This window comes from Pristiophorus japonicus, chromosome 8 (assembly GCF_044704955.1).
Source record: "Pristiophorus japonicus isolate sPriJap1 chromosome 8, sPriJap1.hap1, whole genome shotgun sequence".
NCBI classification, from domain to species: Eukaryota; Metazoa; Chordata; class Chondrichthyes; family Pristiophoridae; genus Pristiophorus; species Pristiophorus japonicus.
Window position 1 is genome coordinate 1,786,360 of NC_091984.1, and position 18,224 is coordinate 1,804,583.

Sequence of the window (18,224 nt, forward strand, 5' to 3'; positions counted from 1 at the left end):
TGTTGCATGTTGGCAGAGACCTAGAGCTGGCCAGCTGAAGATTAGTGGGAGCAATTAAAAACCAAAAAGGAAAAATAATTACCATTATAATGCTGTGTTTTGTGCCTGTGTCAACTGTGGCTCAGTGGGCAGCACACTCGCCTGAGTCAGAAGGTTGTGGGTTTAAGTCACACTCCAGGAACTTGAGCACATAAATCTAGGCTGATACTCCTAGTGCAGTGCTGAGGGAGTGCCACACTGTCGGAGGCGCCGTCTTCTGGATGAGACGTTAAACCGAGGCTCCGTCTGCTCTCTCAGGTGGACGTAAAAGATCCTATGGCACTATTTCGAAGAGGAGCAGGGGCGTTCTGGCCAGTGTTATGTCATCCCTCAATCAACATAACAAAAACAGATTATCTGTTCATTATCACATTGCTGTTTGTTGCATGCAGTGTGCAATTTGGCTGCCGCATTTTCCACATTACAACAGTGACTACACTCCAAAAGTACATCATAAAATATAAAAAACATAAAAAATAGGAGCAGGAGTAGGCCATTTGGCCCCTCGAGCCTGCTCCGCCATTCAATAAGATCATGGCTGATCTGGTCATAGACTCAGTTCCACTTCCCTGCCTGTTCCCCATAAGTCCTTATTCCCTTATCGTTCAAAAATCTGTCTATCTCCGCCTTAAATATATTCAATGACCCAGCCTCCACAGCTTTCAGGGGCAGAGAATTCCACAGATTTACGAACTTCAGAGAAGAAATTTCTCCTCATCTCAGTTTTAAATGGGCGGCTTCTTATTCTGAGACTATGCCCCCTAGTTTAGTTTCCCTATGAGAGGAAATATCCTCTCTGCATCCACCTTGTCGAGCCCCCTCATTATCTTATATGTTTCGATAAGATCATCTCTCATTCTTCTGAACTGCAATGAGCAGAGGCCCAACCGACTCAACCTATCTTCATAAGTCAACCCCCTCATCTCTGGATTCAACCTAGTGAACCTTCTCTGAACTACCTCCAATGCAAGTATATCCTTCCTTAAATACGGAGACCAAAACTGTATGCAGTACTCTAGATGCGGCCTCACCAATACCCTGTACAGTTGAAGCAGGACTTCTCTGCTTTTATACTCTATCCCCCTTGCAATAAAGGCCAACATTCCATTTGCCTTCCTGATCACTTGCTGTACCTGCAAACTAACTTTTTGTGTTTCATGCACAAGGACCCTCAGGTCCCTCTGTACTGCAGCACTTTGCAATTTTTCTCCGTTTAAATTATAATTTGCTTTTCTATTTTTTCTGCCAAAGTGGATAACCTTACATTTTTCCACATTATGGGCCCAAGTTTCCACACGATAAAAAATGGGCGCCCCTCCGAGCTGGGCGCCCGTTTTTCGCGCCTAAAACGGCGGCGGAAAAAAACCCAGCGATTCTGGAGAGCCCTGCAGCTCCTTGTCTGTTTGGCGCAGCGCCCAGGGGGGCGGAGCCTACACTCGCGCCGATTTTGTAAGTGGGAGGGAGCGGGTACTATTTAAATTAGTTTTTTTCCTGCCGGCAACGCTGCGCGTGCGCGTTGGAGTGTTCGCGCACGCGCAGTGTGAAGGAAACATCGGCACTCGGCCATTTTTGTAGTTCTTTGTAGCTGTTTAGTTTTTGAACATTTTTTAATAAAAGCACATTGCCATCAGCACATCAGCACTGAGAAGGTGCAGGAAGCCTCAGAAAGTTGAGGCAGCCGTTTTCCGACGACCCCCCCCTTTTGCCGTCGGGAACGGCTTCCTCCCCCCCCCACATCCACACCCCCCCGCTGCGTTCGGTCGGTTGGGTCCCTCCCGCCCGCTCGCTCGCTCACCGTCTGGAATGGTTCCCCCCTCCTGCGTTCGGCCGCTCGCCCGCCGTCTGGAACAGCTCCCCCCTCCTGCGTTCGGTCGGTTGGGTCCCTCCCGCCCGCTCGCTCGCTCACCGTCTGGAATGGTTCCCCCCTCCTGCGTTCGGTCGCTCGCCCGCCGTCTGGAACGGCTCCCCCCTCCTGCGTTCGGTCGCTCGCTCACCGTCTGGAATGGTTCCCCCCTCCTGCGTTCGGCCACTCGCCCGCCGTCTGGAACGGCTCCCCCCTTGCGTTCGGTCGGTTGGGTCCCTCCCCCCGTCTGGAACGGCTTCCCTGCGTTCGGTCGGTTCCCTCCCTCCCTCCCGCCCGCCGTCTGGAACGGCTTCCTTCCCCCCCCCCCCCCCACCCTGCGTTCGGTCAGTCGGTCGGTTCCCTCCCTCCCTCCCGCCCGCCTTCGGGAACGGCTGCCTCGTTTTGTGAGGCTTGCTGCAGCATTCTCCCTGGCTGAAGCACTTTCACACAGGTAGGAAGATGGTTTATTTAATCTTTTCTTTGCTTATAAATGTTTATTCAGGTTGGATTTATTTGTATAATATTTGTATAAGTATAACTAAGGAGTTATTGTAGAATTTAATGAGTTCCCTTCCCCCCCCACCCCTCGTTCTGGACGCCTAATTTGTAACCTGCGCCTGATTTTTTAATGTGTAGAACAGGTTTTTTCAGTTCTACAAAAATCTTCACTTGCTCCATTCTAAGTTAGTTTGGAGTAGGTTTTCACTGTGGAAACTTTCAAATCAGGCGTCAGTGGCCGGACACGCCCCCTTTTGAAGAAAAAATTCTGTTCCAAAGTGGAACTGTTCTACCTGACTAGAACTGCAGAAAAAAAAATGTGGAGAATTGCGATTTCTAAGATAGTCCGTTCTCCACCAGTTGCTCCTAAAAATCAGGTGCAAATCATGTGGAAACTTGGGCCCAAAACTCCATCTGCCAAATTTTTGCCCACTCACTTAGCCTGTCTATATCCCTTTGCAGATTTTTTGTGTCCTCCTCACAATTTGCTATCCCACTCATCTTTGTATCATCAGAAAACATAGCTACATTACACTCGGTTCCTTCACCCAAGTCACTAATATAGATTGGAAATAGTTGAGGCCCCAGCACCAATCCCTGCGGCACCCCACTAGTTACTGTTTGCCAACCGGAAAATGACCCATTTATCCTGACTCTCTGTTTTCTGTTAGTTAGCCAATCCTCTATCCATGCTAATATATTACCCCAAAACCCGTGAACTTTTATCTTGTGCAGTAACTTTTTATGAGGCACTTGTCGAATGCCTTCTGGAAATCCAAATACACCACATCCATTGGTTCCCCCTTATCCACCCTGCTCGTCACATCCTCAAAGAACTCCAGCAAATTGGTTGTAAAGCGTTTTGAGACGTCCGGTGGTCGTGAAAGGTACTACATAAATGTAAGTCTTTCTTTCTTTGGCACGGATTAACAACAACTTGTATTTATATATCGCCTTTAACATAGTAAAACGTCTTAAGGCGCTTCACAGGAGTACCACAAAAAACATTTGACACCGAGCCACATACGGAGAAATTAGCGCAGGTGACCATAAGCTTGGTCAAAGAGGTTTTAAGGACCGTCATCAAGGAGAAAAGAGAGGTGGAAGAGACGGAGAGGTGCAGGCAGTGAGTTCCAAAGCTTGGAGCCGAGGCAACAGAAGGCACGGCCACCAATGGTTGAGCGATTATAATCAATGATGCTCAGGAGGGCAGAATTAAAGGAGCGCAGATATCTTGGGGGGTTGTGGGGCTGCAGGAGATTACAGACAAAGGGAGAGGCGAGGGCCATGGAGGGATTTGAAAATAAGGATGAGAATTTTGAAATTGAGGCATTGTTTAACCGGGAGCCCATGTAGTTCAGTGAGTACAGGGGGTGATGGGTCAATGGGATGTGGTGCGAGTTAGGACACGGGCAACCGAGTTTTGGATCACCTCAAGTTTACGTAGAGTAGAATGTGGGAGGCCGGCCAGGAGTGCATTAGAATAGTCAAGTCTAGAGGTAACAAAGGCATGGACGAGGGCATCAGCAGTGGATGAGCTGAGGCAAGGTGGAGATGGGCGATGTTTGGAGGTGGAAATGGCGGTCTTAGTTATGTCGTGGATATGTGGTCGAAAATTAATTTCAGGGTCAAATATGACACCAAGGTTCCGAACAGTCTGGTTCAGCCTCAGACAGAAGTTGGGGAGAAGGTTGGAGTCAGTGGCTAGGGAATGGGGTTTGTGGTGCGGACCGAAAACAATGGCTTCAGTCTTCCCAATATTTAATTGGAGAAAATTTCTGCTCGTCCAGAACTGGATGTCGGACAAGCAGACTGACAATTTAGAGACAGTGGAGGGGTCAAGAAAAGTGGTGGTGAGGTAGAGCTGGGTGTCATAGAAACAGAGAACATAGAAAATAGGTGCAGTAGTAGGCCATTCAGCCCTTCGAGCCTGCACCACCATTCAATAAAATCATGGCTGATCATTCACCTCAGTACCCCTTTCCTGCTTTCTCTCCTTTAGCCGTAAGGGCCATAACTAACTCCCTCTTGAATATATCTAATGAACTGGTATCAACAACTCTCTTCAGTAGGAATTCCACAGGTTAACAACCCTCTGAGTGAATAAGTTTCTCCTCATCTCAGTCCTAAATGGCTTACCCCTTATCCTTAGACTATGTCCCCTGGTTCTGGACTTCCCCAACATCGGGAACATTCTTCCTGCATCTAACCTGTCCAGTCCTGTCAGAATTTTATATGTTTCTATGAGATCCCCTCTCATCCTTCTAAACTCCAGTGAATACAGGCACAGTCGATCCAGTCTCTCCTCATATGTCAGTCCTGCCATCCCGGGAATCAGTCTGGTGAACCTTCGTTGCACTCGCTCAATAGCCAGAACGTCCTTCCTCAGATTAGGAGATCAAAACTGAACACAATATTCCAGGTGAGGCCTCACTAAGGCCCTGAACAACTGCAGTAAGACCTCCCTGCTCCTATACTCAAATCCCCTAACTATGAAGGCCAACATACCATTTGCCTTCTTCACCGCCTGCTGTACATGCATGCCAACTTTCAATGACTGATGTACCATGACAACCAGGTCTCTTTGCACCTCCCCTTTTCCTAATCTGCCGCAATTCAAATAATATTCTGCCTTTGTGTTTTTGCCACGTAAGTGGATAACCTCACATTTATCCACATTATACTGCATCTGCCACTCGATTGCCCACTCACCTAACCTGTCCAAGTCAACCTGCAACCTTTTAGCGTCCTCCTCACAGCTCACACCGCCACCCAGCTTAGTGTCATCTGCAAACTTGGAGATATTACACTCAATTCCCTCATCCAGATTGTTAATGTATATTGGAAAATGGTGACATAATAGGTCCAAGTCAGCATGGATTTGTGAAAGGGAGATCATGCTTGACAAATCTTCTGGAATTTTTTGAGGATGTTTCCAGTAAAGTGGACAAGGGAGAACCAGTTGATGTGATATATTTGGACTTTCAGAAGGCTTTCGACAAGGTCCCAAACAGGACATTAATGTGCAAAGTTAAAGCACATGGGATTGGGGGTAGTGTGCTGACGTGGATTGAGAACTGGTTGTCAGACGGGAAGCAAAGAGTAGGAGTAAATGGGTACTTTTCAGAATGGCAGGCAGTGACTAGTGGGGTACCGCAAGGTTCTGTGCTGGGGCCCCAGCTGTTTACATTGTACATTAATGATTTAGATGAGGGGATTAAATGTAGTATCTCCAAATTTGCGGATGACACTAAGTTGGGTGGCAGTGTGAGCTGCGAGGAGGATGCTATGAGGCTGCAGAGTGACTTGGATAGGTTAGGTGAGTGGGCAAATGCATGGCAGATGAAGTATAATGTGGATAAATGTGAGGTTATCCACTTTGGTGGTAAAAACAGAGAGACAGACTATTATCTGAATGGTGACAGATTAGGAAGGGGGAAGGTGCAGCGAGACCTGGGTGTCATGGTACATCAGTCATTGAAGGTTGGCATGCAGGTACAGCAGGCGGTTAAGAAAGCAAATGGCATGTTGGCCTTCATAGCGAGGGGATTTGAGTACAGGGGCAGGGAGGTGTTGCTACAGTTGTATAGGGCCTTGGTGAGGCCACATCTGGAGTATTGTGTACAGTTTTGGTCTCCTAACTTGAGGAAGGACGTTCTTGCTATTGAGGGAGTGCAGCGAAGATTCACCAGACTGATTCCCGGGATGGTGGGACTGACCTATCAAGAAAGACTGGATCAACTGGGCTTGTATTCACTGGAGTTCAGAAGAGTGAGAGGGGACCTCATAGAAACGTTTAAAATTCTGACGGGTTTGGACAGGTTGGATGCAGGAAGAATGTTCCCAATGTTGGGGAAGTCCAGAACCAGGGGTCACAGTCTAAGGATAAGGGGTAAGCCATTTAGGACCGAGATGAGGAGAAACTTCTTCACCCAGAGAGTGGTGAACCTGTGGAATTCTCTACCACAGAAAGTAGTTGAGGCCAATTCACTAAATATATTCAAAAGGGAGTTAGATGAAGTCCTTACTACTCGGGGGATCAAGGGGTATAGCGAGAAAGCAGGAAGGGGGTACTGATGTTTCATGTTCAGCCATGAACTCATTGAATGGCGGTGCAGGCTAGAAGGGCTGAATGGCCTGCTCCTGCACCTATTTTCTATGTTTCTATGTTTCTATTGTAAATAGCTGGAGACCCAGCACTGAGCCCTGCGGCACCACACTGGTCACTGCCTGCTATTCTGAAAAGGACCAGTATATCCCGACTCTCTGCTTCCTGTCTGCCAACCAGTTCTCGATCCACGTCAGTACATTACCCCCAATACCATGTGCTTTAATTTGCACACCAATTTCTTGTGTGGGACCTTGTCAAAAGCCTTCTGAAAGTCCAAATACACCACATCCACCGGTTCTCCCTTGTCCACTCTACTAGTTACATCCTCAAAAAATTCTAGAAGATTTGTCAAGCAGGATTTCTCATTCATAAATCCATGCTGACTTGGACCGATCGCGTCACTGCTTTCCAAATGTGCTGCTATTTTATCTTTAATAATTGATTCCAACATTTTCCCCATTACTGATGTCAGGCTAAACGGTCTATAATTACCCGCCTTCTCTCTCCCTCCCTTCTTAAAAAGTGGTGTTACATTAGCTACCCTCCAGTCCATAGGAACTGATCCAGAGTCGTTAGACTGTTGGAAAATGATCACCAATGCATCCACTATTTTTAGGGTCACTTCCTTAAGTACTCTGGGATGCAGACTATCAGGCCCCGGGGATTTATCAGCCTTCAATCCCATCAATTTCCCTAACACAATTTCCTGCCTAATAAGGATTTCCTTCAGTTCCTCCTTCTCACTGGACCCTCGGTCCCTTAGTATTTCCGGAAGGTTATTTGTGTCTACCTTTGTGAAGACAGAACCAAAGTATTTATTTAACTGGTCTGCTATTTCTTTGTTCCCCATTATAAAGTCACCTGAATCTGACTGCAAGGGACCTACGTTTGTCTTCACTAATCTTTTTCTCTTCACTTATCTATAGAAGCTTTTGCAGTCAATTTTTATATTCCCAGCAAGCTTCCTCTCATACTCTATTTCCTCCCTCCTAATTAAACCCTTTGTCCTTCTCTGCTGAATTCTAAATTTCTCCCAGTCCTCAGGTTTGCTGCTTTTTCTGGCCAATTTATATGCCTCTTCTTTGGATTTAACGCTATCCTTAATTTCCCTTTTTAGCCACGGTTGAGCCACCTTCCCCATTTAATTTTTACTCCAGACAGGGATGTACAATTGTTGAAGTTCATCCATGTGATCTTTAAATGTTTGCCATTGCCTATCCACCGTCAACCCTTTAAGTATCACTCGCCAGTCTATTCTAGCCAATCCACGTCTCATACCATCGAAGTTTCCTTTCCTTAAGTTCAGGACCCTAGTCTCTGAATTAGCTGTGTCACTCTCCATCTTAATAAAGAATTCTACCATATTATGGTCACTCTTCCCCAAGGGGCCTCGCACAACAAGATTGCTAATTAGTCCTTTCTCATTGCACATCACCCAGTCTAGGATGGCCAGCCCTCTAGTTGGCTCCTCGACATATTGGTCTAGAAAACCATCCCTAATACACTCCAGGAAATCCTCCTCCACCGCATTGCTACCAGTTTGGTTAGCCCAATCAATATGTAGATTAAAGTCGCCCATGATAACTGCTGTACCTTTATTGCACGCATCCCTAATTTCATGTTTGATGCTGCCCCAACCTCACTACTACTGTTTGGTGGTCTGTACACAACTCCCACTAGCGTTTTCTGCCCTTTGGTGTTCCATAGCTCCACCCATAGCGATGCCACATCATCCAAGGTAATGTTCTTCCTTACTATTGCATTAATTTCCTCTTTAACCGGCAACGCTTCCCCACCTCCTTTTCCTTCCTAAATGTTGAATACCCCTGGATGTTGAGTTCCCAGCCTTGGTCACCCTGGAGCCATGTCTCTGTGATGCCAATTACATCATATCCATTAACTGCTATAAGCGCAGTTAATTCGTCCACTTTATTGCGAATACTCCTCGCTTTGTGGCACAGAGCCTTCAGGCTTGTCTTTTTAACACCGTTTGCCCCTTTGGAATGTTGCTGTAATGTGGCCTTTTTTGCTTTTTGCCTTGGGTTTCTCTGCCCTCCACTTTTACTTTTCCTCTTTCTATCTTTTGCTTCTACCCCCATTCTACTTTCCTCTGTCTCCCTGCATAGGTTCCCATCTGCCTGCCATATTAGTATAACCCCTCCCCAACATCTCCAGCAAGGGTCTCTTTATTAATGATGACGAACAGGAACTCTGGCCGATTCTCCTCCCCTGCCACAGACCTGGGACACTGAGATTAACCATTGTGCCTCTCCTGCCACTCCCGAAATCAATTAACTCAGCACATACTGAGCCTTTGGGGATGCTAATAAATTCAAAAGAAAGGGAGGGAGGGAGGAAGGATTAACAGAGGCTTTCTTTCGCCTACTGTCGGCTGGAACAACTTGCAACACAGATACAGAAGCCGAGGACATAGCCAATAAGCACTCTGGAAAGCTTAAATGCACCACACATCAATACTCAGTATCAACATGACGCCAGTAGAAAAGCACATTAACTTGAAGCAGGAATTCAACACTTAAGGCCAGAGAGAGCACAGTCAAAAACAATAAAAAATCAATGAGGTTTATATCTTGTTAGGATTATACCAGAAACAGTTGCAAGAATAGAGAAGACAAAATCCCTTCTTCTCCCATCAAATTCAATATTCCAGCATCATCAATTTATATTCAAAACCTAGGGTATTAAGGGATATGGAGCCAAGGCGGGTAAATGGAGTTAGGATACAACAACAGCAACCTGAATTTATATAGCACCTTTAACATAGTAAAACATCCCAAGGCGCTTCACAGGAACAAAATTTGACACTGAGCCACACAAGGTGATTTTACGACAGGTGATCAAAAGCTTGGTCAAAGAGGTAGGTTTTAAGGAGGAGAGAGGCAGAGAGGTTTAGGGAGGGAATTCCAGAGCTTGGGGGCCTCGTTAGCTGAAGGCACGGCTGCCAATGGTGGAGCGATCAAAATCGGAGATGCGCATGAGAGCAGAATTGGAGGCGTGCAGAGATCTCGGAGGGGTGTAGGCTAGGATCTCACTGAATGGCGGACCAGGCTAGAGAGGCTGAGTGGCCTCCTCCTGATCCTACGTACCTTCAGCGCTCTCTGCGCATGTTCGCTGGAGCCAATAGCAATCAGTCCGGGACCAGCCATAGTGCAATAACTCTTCAAGTGCAAAGTACCCGTGACGGTGACTTTGGAAACAGCGTAGTCCTGTATTGAAGGAACAATAACGGAAGAATTTGTTACACAAAGTGCTGCATCAATACAATGCCTCCGAAACGATAGCCACCTACGCATATGCGGCATTATATTAGTGTACTACTTTAAGATTGATTTTTGCCTCCAATTGTCTCCCCTTTCCTCAGTGTACTGTTTTTTCTATCTCTGGGGCACAGTTCCACAGATGTTGCCCACCCTCTGGTGCTATATTCCTAGGCAGTGTGTGTGTCAGCAGAGTATTTAGCGTGAGGAAAATGGGAAAATCACAGCTAACACACACGCATCCATCCAAACACACGTCCTTGCACACATCGGGCAATGCACACACGAACTCGCTCACACACACGAACATGCGCTCACACACACAAACACGCACACATATACGAACACGCACACATATACGAACACGCACACACAGATGAACACGCACACAGATGAACACGCACACAGATGAACACGCACACAGATGAACACGCACACAGATGAACACGCACACAGATGAACACGCACGCACAGATGAACACGCGCATGTGTCACACACAAACACACACAGACACCCATCCACCCACACACCACCAGGAGCCACTGGATAGCTATCGCCTACCGGAATCGTTGCTGGGTTTTTCTGCGGTATGATTCCACGGGAGACAGCCACCTAGACAGTGAGGATCAGCGGGCTATTCAACACTGAGGGAGTGAGCAGAATCACAGCCAAGACTCTGTACTCACCCGACATATGAAGGGTTTTGATAGAGTAGATATAGGGTCGTAGCCAGAGGGCACAGATTGAAGGTGATTGGCAAAAGAACCAGAGGGGGGGGGATGAGGAGTACATTATTTACGCAGCGAGTTGTGATCTGGAACGCACTGCCTGAAAGGGCGGTGGGAGCAGATTCAATAGTAACTTTTAAATGGGAGTTGGGTATGTACTCAAAACAGAAAAAAATGGCAGGGCTTTGGGGAAAGAGCGGGGGAGTGGGACTAATTGGATAGCTCTTTCAAAAAGCCAGCAGAGGCATGAATAATTCCTCCTGTGCTGTAAGACACACATTCACCTGCGTGTGCGAGTCACTGGACAGCTGTTGGAAGCATAAATATCGTCTGACTCGTCTCATAGAAACATAGAAATTTACAGCACAGAAGGAGGCCATTTCAGCCCATCATGTCCGCACCGGCCGACAAAGAGCCGCATGGCCCTCGGTCAGCAGCCCTGAAGGTTACATATAAACCTATGAACAATGAACAATGGCGGACAGGTAACGAGCACCCGGCCCAACCAGTCCGCCCCACACAACTGCGATACCCCTTACACCGAAGCATTCTACACTCCACCCCAACCGGAGCTGGAGTCTCCTCATAGCACAAGCCAGGCTTTTCCAATGCTGTCCCTGGCTGGGATTGAATCTGTGGTTGGTACTGCTTTGTGCTGCACAGGGCAGCGCCCTCAAACATTAAACCATCAAGGAAGCTTGTACTGCTTTCCATAAATACTAAATTGAACAAATTCAACATATTTTTTCCGTGCTTTACTACATGATTACACAGAATTGCATTGAACGTACAGCACAGAAACAGCCCATTGGGCCCACCGCTCCGTGCCAGGGTTTATGCCCCAGCGCTCAGTGTCGGGGTTTATGCTCCACACCAGCCCCCTCCCACCGCTCTCCATCTCCATCTCACCCTATCCCCATATCCTTCTATTCCTTTCTCCCTCATGTGTTTATCCAGCTTCCCCTTAAATGCATCGATACTATTCGCCTCAACCCCTCCCTGTGGCAGCGAGTTCCACATTCTCACCACTCTCTGGGTAAAGAGGTTTCTCCTGAATTCCCCATTGGATTTATTAGTGACTGTCTTATATTGATGGCCTCTAGTTATGCTCTTCCCCACAAGTGCAAACATTTTCTCTGCGTCTGCCCCATCAAACTCCTTCATCAGGTTACGCCTCAGCCTTCTCTTTTCTACAGGCATTTTAAATGTGGCATCTTAATTGTATATTAAAAAAGATAAGCTCACTCACCTTAAAAACATCAGCCAGGATTTCTGCACCCCGCTGATTGGTTCTCTTCGAAAGACCCACAAAGAATTCTTTACCTGAGTACAAATGAGACCATAAAACCGTGTTGGAATTACATCAGTCACAGGGGTTATCTACCTGTAAATAACGGTACTTTCGCATTGATTACAGCAGGAGTGTCCTGTTCCCACTGTCATTACAACTGAAACTGCACACCTTGCAACCCATTACCTCCCGTCCAAATCTCTAACACTTGGGATTAGGGTCGTCAACACCAGGAATGGGCCCAAAGTCTCCAGGTATTGAAGATTCATCTCCAGGTCACTGCTACGAGCAAAAACCTGGGAGAAAAATCATCCGGGTGTTAAAAGACAATTACATTATTGTTCATTTACTTCGAACATTTTTGTTTATTAGTGGGAGATGGGGTGGGGATGGGTGGATACGGAAATGCTGTTTGACTGAGAGTCAGTAATCCTCCAACTGGGTAATGAAGAGTCTGTTCGCTCTCCTAATTGGCCGTGGGAAGACAGGGCGTGTCGGGCGACCAATGGCGGGAGTATGGGGGCAGGGCGTTCGAGGGGGCGGGAGGTCACATGATGAAACCTCCAGGAATATGGCCAACTAGGGTCGAGGACCCTAAGCTCCAACAATATCCGAGTCCTGAGGGGTGGGGTGCGGTGGGTTGTCGAAGGGCAGCAGTTAGAGGCAGTGGAAATGGCTCATCAACTTGTTAGAGGTCCTCCAATGGGCACCTTGGTAAAGAAAAACCAGGAAAGCACTGCTTCAAAGTTGTACATCTCTGCCTCTGCATCTAAGTGAAAACACCTCACCATCAACAGCAATGCAGTCAGATACGTAGCAGCTTATTACAGTCAGGAGATTCATAAAAATAACTAGATCGAAGAAACTGCAATCCGTCACAGTCTGTGACCATAGTCATTAGATTACTTAATTACAACAACAACTTGTATTTATATAGCGCCTTTAACTAGTAAAACGTCCCAAGGCGCTTCACAGGAGTTATAGGACAAAAACAAATTTGACACCAAGCCACATAAGGAGATATTAACGCAGAGAGCTTGGTTTTAAGAAACATCTTGAAGGAGGAAAGAGAGTTAGAGAGGCGGAGAGGTTTAGGGAGGGAGTTCCAGAGCTTTGGCCCAGGCAGCTGAAGGCACGGCCACCAATGGTGGAGCGGTTAAAATCAGGGATGCTCAAGAGGGCAGAATTACAGGAGCGCAGACATCTCGGGGGGGGTTGTGGGGCTGGAGATTACAGAGATAGGGAGGGGCGAGGCCATTATGCATGAAAACAATGTTCTGGGCTCCACACTATCAAACTCTTCTCCTGTGATTGTTCACAAAGTAACAACATTGCGGTTGGTACAGTGGTGAAACACAGCAACGCAAGGCAATAATGGGCGAAAATATTCCTCAGTCAAATAATGGGCCTAAAAGTGGACAAGTTCCCTGGACCTGATAGCCTGCATCCTAGGGTCTTAAAAGAAGTGGCAGCAGAGATAGTGGATGCATTAGTTGTAATCTACCAAAATTCCCTGGATTTTGGGAGGTACCAGCGGATTGGAAAACCGCAAATGTAAAGCCCTTATTTAAAAAAGGAGGCAGACAAAAAGCAGGAAACTATAGACCAGTTAGCCTAACATCTGTCGTTGGGAAAATGTTGGAGTTCATCATTAAGGAAGTCGTAGCAGAACATTTGGAAAAGCATAATTCAGTCAAGCAGAGTCAGCATGGTTTTATAAAGGGAAATCATGTTTGACAAATTTGCTGGAGTTCTTTAAGGTGGATAAGGGGGAACCAGTGGATGTGATGTATTTGGATTTCCAGAAGGCATTCGATAAGGTGCCACATAAAAGGTCATTTTCCGGTTAGCAATCAGTAACTAGTGGGGTGCCGCAGGGATCGGCGTTGGGGCCTCAACTATTTACAATCTATATTAATGGCTTGGATGAAGGGACCGAGTGTAATGTAGCCAAGTTTGCTGATGATACAAAGATGGGTGGAAACGCAAGTTGTGAGGAGGACACAAATAATCTGCAAAGGGATATAGACAGGCTAAGTGAGTGGGCAAAAATTTGGCAGATGGAGTATAATGTGGGAAAATGTGAGGTTATCCACTTTGGCAGAAAAAAATAGAAAAGCAAATAATAATTTAAATGGAGAAAATTTACAAAATGCTGCAGAAAAGAGGGACCTTGTGCATGAAACACAAAAAGTTAGTATGTAGGTACAGCAAGTGATCAGGAAGGCCAATGGAATGTTGGTCTTTATTGCAAGGGGGAAGAGAGTTTAAAAGCAGGGAAGTCCTGCTACAACTGCACAGGATATTGGTGAGGCCACACCTGGAGTACTGCGTACAGTTTTGGTCTCCGTATTTAAGGAAGGATATACTTGCTTTGGAGGCAGTTCAGAGAAGGTTCACTAGGTTGATTCCGGAGATGAGGGGGTTGACTTATGAAGAAAGGTTGAGTAGGTTGGGCCTCTACTCATTGGAGTTTAGAAGAATGAGAGTTGATCTTGTTGAAACATGTAAGATAATGAGGGGGCTCGACAAGGTAGATGCAGAGAGGATATTTCCACTCATGGGGGAATCTAGAACTAAGGGGCAAAGTTTCAGAATAAGGGGTCGCCCATTTAAAACAGAGATGAGGAGAAATTTCTTCTCTCTGAGGGTTGTAAATCTGTGGAATTCTCTGCCCCAGAAAGCTGTGAAGGCTGGGTCATTGAATATATTTAAGGCATAGACAGATTTTTGAGCGATAAGGGAATAAAGGATTATGGGGAGTGGGCAGGGAAGTGGAGCTGAGTCCATGATCAGATCAGCCATGATCTTATTGAATGGTGGAGCAGGCTCGAGGGGCCGAATGGCCGACTCCTGCTCCTATTTCTTATGTTGTTAATGAGAAATGGGGGATGTTCCTGCATAATTAACAACCCATTAATGAAATCAGTCTCAAGAAACGTAGGTTTCAAAAGCTGTGTGTACCCATGAGATCCATACCATACCCATGAAGTTACGGTAACATAGTGATTATGTTACTGGACTAGTAATCCACAGGCCTGGACTAATGATCCAGAGATGTGAGTTCAAATCCCACCACGGCAACTGGGGAATTTAAATTCACCAGTAATGGTGACCATGTTGTTGAAACCCATCTGGTTCACTAATGTCATTTAGGGAAGGAAACCTGCCGTCCTTACCCACTCTGGCCTAAATGTGACTCCAGTCCAGTGGGTGACTCCTAACTCAGTTGTAACAAAGCCAGCAGTGTGGAAATAACGTAACCACACGGACTGCAGTGGTTCAAGAAGGCAGCTCACCACCACCTTCTCAACTGCAATTCAGGATGAGCAATAAATGCTGGCCTTGCCTTTTTAACACACTTTGCCCCTTTGGAATTTTGCTGTAATGTGGCCCTTTGTGTTTTTTGTCTTGGGTTTTTCTGCCCTCCACTTTTACTATTCTCCTTTCTATCTTTTGCTTCTGCCTCCATTTTATCTCCCTCTGTCTCCCTGCATAGGTTCCATCCCCCTGCCATGTTAGTTTAACTCCTCCCCAACAGCACTAGCAAACACTCCCGCAGGACAGTGGTTTGCACTGGTCCCAACTCCCCCAGAACCGGTTCCAATGCCCCAGGAATTTGAATCCCTCCCTTTTTCACCACTCCTCAAACCACGTATTCATCTGAGCTATCCTGCGATTCCTACTCTGACTAGCATGTGGCACTGGTAGCAATCCTGAGATTACTACTTTTGAGGTCCTACTTTTTAATTTAGCTCCTAGCTCCCTAAATTCGTCTTGTAGGACCTCATCCCGTGTTTTACCTATATCGTTGGTACCAATGTGCACCACGACAACTGGCTGTTCACCCTCCCTTTTCAAAATGCCCTACGCCCGCTTTGAGACATCTTTGACCCTTGCACCAGGGAGGCAACATACCATCCTGGAGTCTCAGTTGTGGCCGCAGAAACACCTATCTATTCCCCTTACAATCGAATCCCCTATTACTATAGCTCTCCCACTCTTTTTCCTGTCCTCCTGTGTAGTAGAGCCAGCCACGGTGCCACGAACTTGGCTCTGCTGCTCTCCCCGGATGAGTCATCCCCCTCAACAGTACCCAAAGCAGTGTATGTGTTTTGCAGGGGGATGACCGCAGGGGACCCCTGCACTACCTTCCTTGCACTGCTCTTCCTGTTGGTCACCCATTTACTATCTGGCTGTGTACCCTTTACCCGCGGTGAGACCACCTCGCTAAACGTGCTATTCATGTCATTCTCAACATCGTGCATGCTCTAGAGTGAATCTACCCTCAGCTCCAGTGTCGCAATGCGGTCTGTCAGGAGCTGGAGGCGGATACACTTCCCGCACACGTAGTCGTCAGGGACACCGGAGGCGTCCCTGAGTTCCCACATAGTACAGGCGGAGCATAACACATGTCTAAACTCTCCTGCCATGTCTTAACCCTCAGATTAACTTAAATTGGCAACAACAATGCGAAATGTTACTTACTGATATTGAAAAGAAAAAGAAAAACTACTTAACAATCACCAGCCAATCACTTACCCCCATGGCTGTGACGTCACCTTTCAATTTCTTTCTACTTATTTTTGCCTCCCTGCTGCAACTGAACCGGTAGGCCGCCGACGTCCCCGGACTCCCTGCTGCTCGCACTCCCGCCTCTCCGACACGTTGGGCCTTTTGTAGGCCTCCGACGTCCCCAGACTCCCTGCTGCTCGCACTCCCGCCTCTCCGACGTCCCCAGACTCCCTGCTGCTCGCACTCTCGCCTCTCCGACGCGTTGGGCCTTTTGTAGGCCTCCGACGTCCCCGGACTCCCTGCTGCTCGCACTCTCGCCTCTCCGACGTCCCCGGACTCCCCGCTGCTTGCACTCCCGCCTCTCCGACGCGTTGGGCCTTTTGTAGGCCTCCGACATCCCCGGACTCCCTGCTGCTTGGAATCAATGTACATGGAGATCGGGTGGGAAAGTGGTGTTGCGGTCATGATCAGCCATGATCATATTGAATGGCGGAGCGGGCTCGAGGGACCGTACGGCCCACTCCTGCTCCTATTTCTTATACTATGTTTAATTAGCGGGGTACCTTTATGCAACTGACAGTGACATTGAGATCATTCACTCCAGCTGTTCATTGCTTGACAATGATCTGAATATTGAAGACATGTACCTGTGAACAGGATATCACCACCATCAAGAGTTGCTGCCTCATCTGTCATTTCTACGACATTAAAATTAAAGTCTTCCAGAGCTTTCTTCGTAGCTGCCACCTATTAAAAGAAAAGGAAACGTTGGGTTTCAAAATACATCAAAGCACAGAAACAGGCCATTCGGCCCAACTGGGGTCGAGCTTCCTCCCACCCCTCATCTCACCCTATCAGCATTACCTTCCATTCCCCTTTCTCCCTCGGGAGGTTATCCAGCTTCCCCTTAAATGCTGCATAGAATCAGAGAAATTTACAGCACGGAAGGAGGCCATTTTGGCCCATCATGTCCACGTTGGCCGACAAAGAGCTACCCAGCCTTATCTAACGTTCCGTTTCTAGGTCCGTAGCCTTGTGGGTTACGGCACTTCAGGTGCACATCCAAGTACTTTTTAAATGTGGTGAGGGTTTCTGCCTCTATCACCCTTTCAGGCCGTGAGTTCCAGACCCCCCCCACCCTCTGGGTGAAAACATTTCCCCTCAACTCCCCTCGAAACCTTCGACCAATTACTTTAAATCTGTGCCCCCTGGTTATTGACCCATCTGCTCAGGGAAATAGGTAGTGGGGAAAATGTTGGAATCAATTATTAAAGATGAAATAGCAGCGCATTTGGAAAGCAGCGACAGGATCGGTCCAAGTCAGCATGGATGTATGAAAGGGAAATCATGCTTGACAAATCGTCGAGAATTTTTTGAGGATGTAACTAGTAGACTGGACAAGGGAGAACCAGTGGATGTGGTGTATTTGGACTTTCAAAAGGTCCCACACAAAATATTAGGGGTAATATTGGCGGTAACATATTGAAGTGGATAGAAAACTGGTTGGCAGACAGGAAGCAAAGAGTAGGAATAAACGGGTCCTATTCAGAATGGCAGGCAGTGACTAGTTCAGTGCTGGGATCCCAGTTATTTACAATATACATTAACGATTTAGACAAAGGAATTGAATGTAATATCTCCAAGTTTGCAGATGACATTAAGCTGGGTGGCAGTGTGAGCTGTGAGAAGGACGCTAAGAGGCTGCAGGGTGACTTGGACAGGTTAGGTGAGTGGGCAAATGCATGGCAGATGCAATAAAATGTGGATAAATGTGAGGTTATCCACTTTGGTGGCAAAAACAGGAAGGCAGAATATTATCTGAATGGTGACAGATTAGGAATAGGGGAGGTGCAACGAGACCTGGGTGTCATGGTACATCAGTCATTGAAAGTTGGCATGCAGGTACAGCAGGCGGTGAAG

The 18,224-nt window shown here is 47.0% G+C and overlaps 1 protein-coding gene across 1 annotated transcript in view; it reads right to left on the reverse strand.

The window, feature by feature from the left end:
* ddah1 (dimethylarginine dimethylaminohydrolase 1) overlaps positions 1-17,072 on the reverse strand; it is a 35,164-nt gene extending 18,092 nt beyond the window's left edge. Inside the window, exons 1-3 of the mRNA XM_070885956.1 lie at positions 16,952-17,072; positions 11,748-11,821; positions 9,599-9,718 (exon numbers count right to left, since the gene is read on the reverse strand). Coding sequence (XP_070742057.1) covers positions 9,599-9,718; positions 11,748-11,821; positions 16,952-17,000 — 243 coding nt within the window. The 5' untranslated portion in view covers positions 17,001-17,072. The remainder of the gene's footprint in view (positions 1-9,598; positions 9,719-11,747; positions 11,822-16,951) is intronic.
* Positions 17,073-18,224: the final 1,152 nt, after the last annotated feature.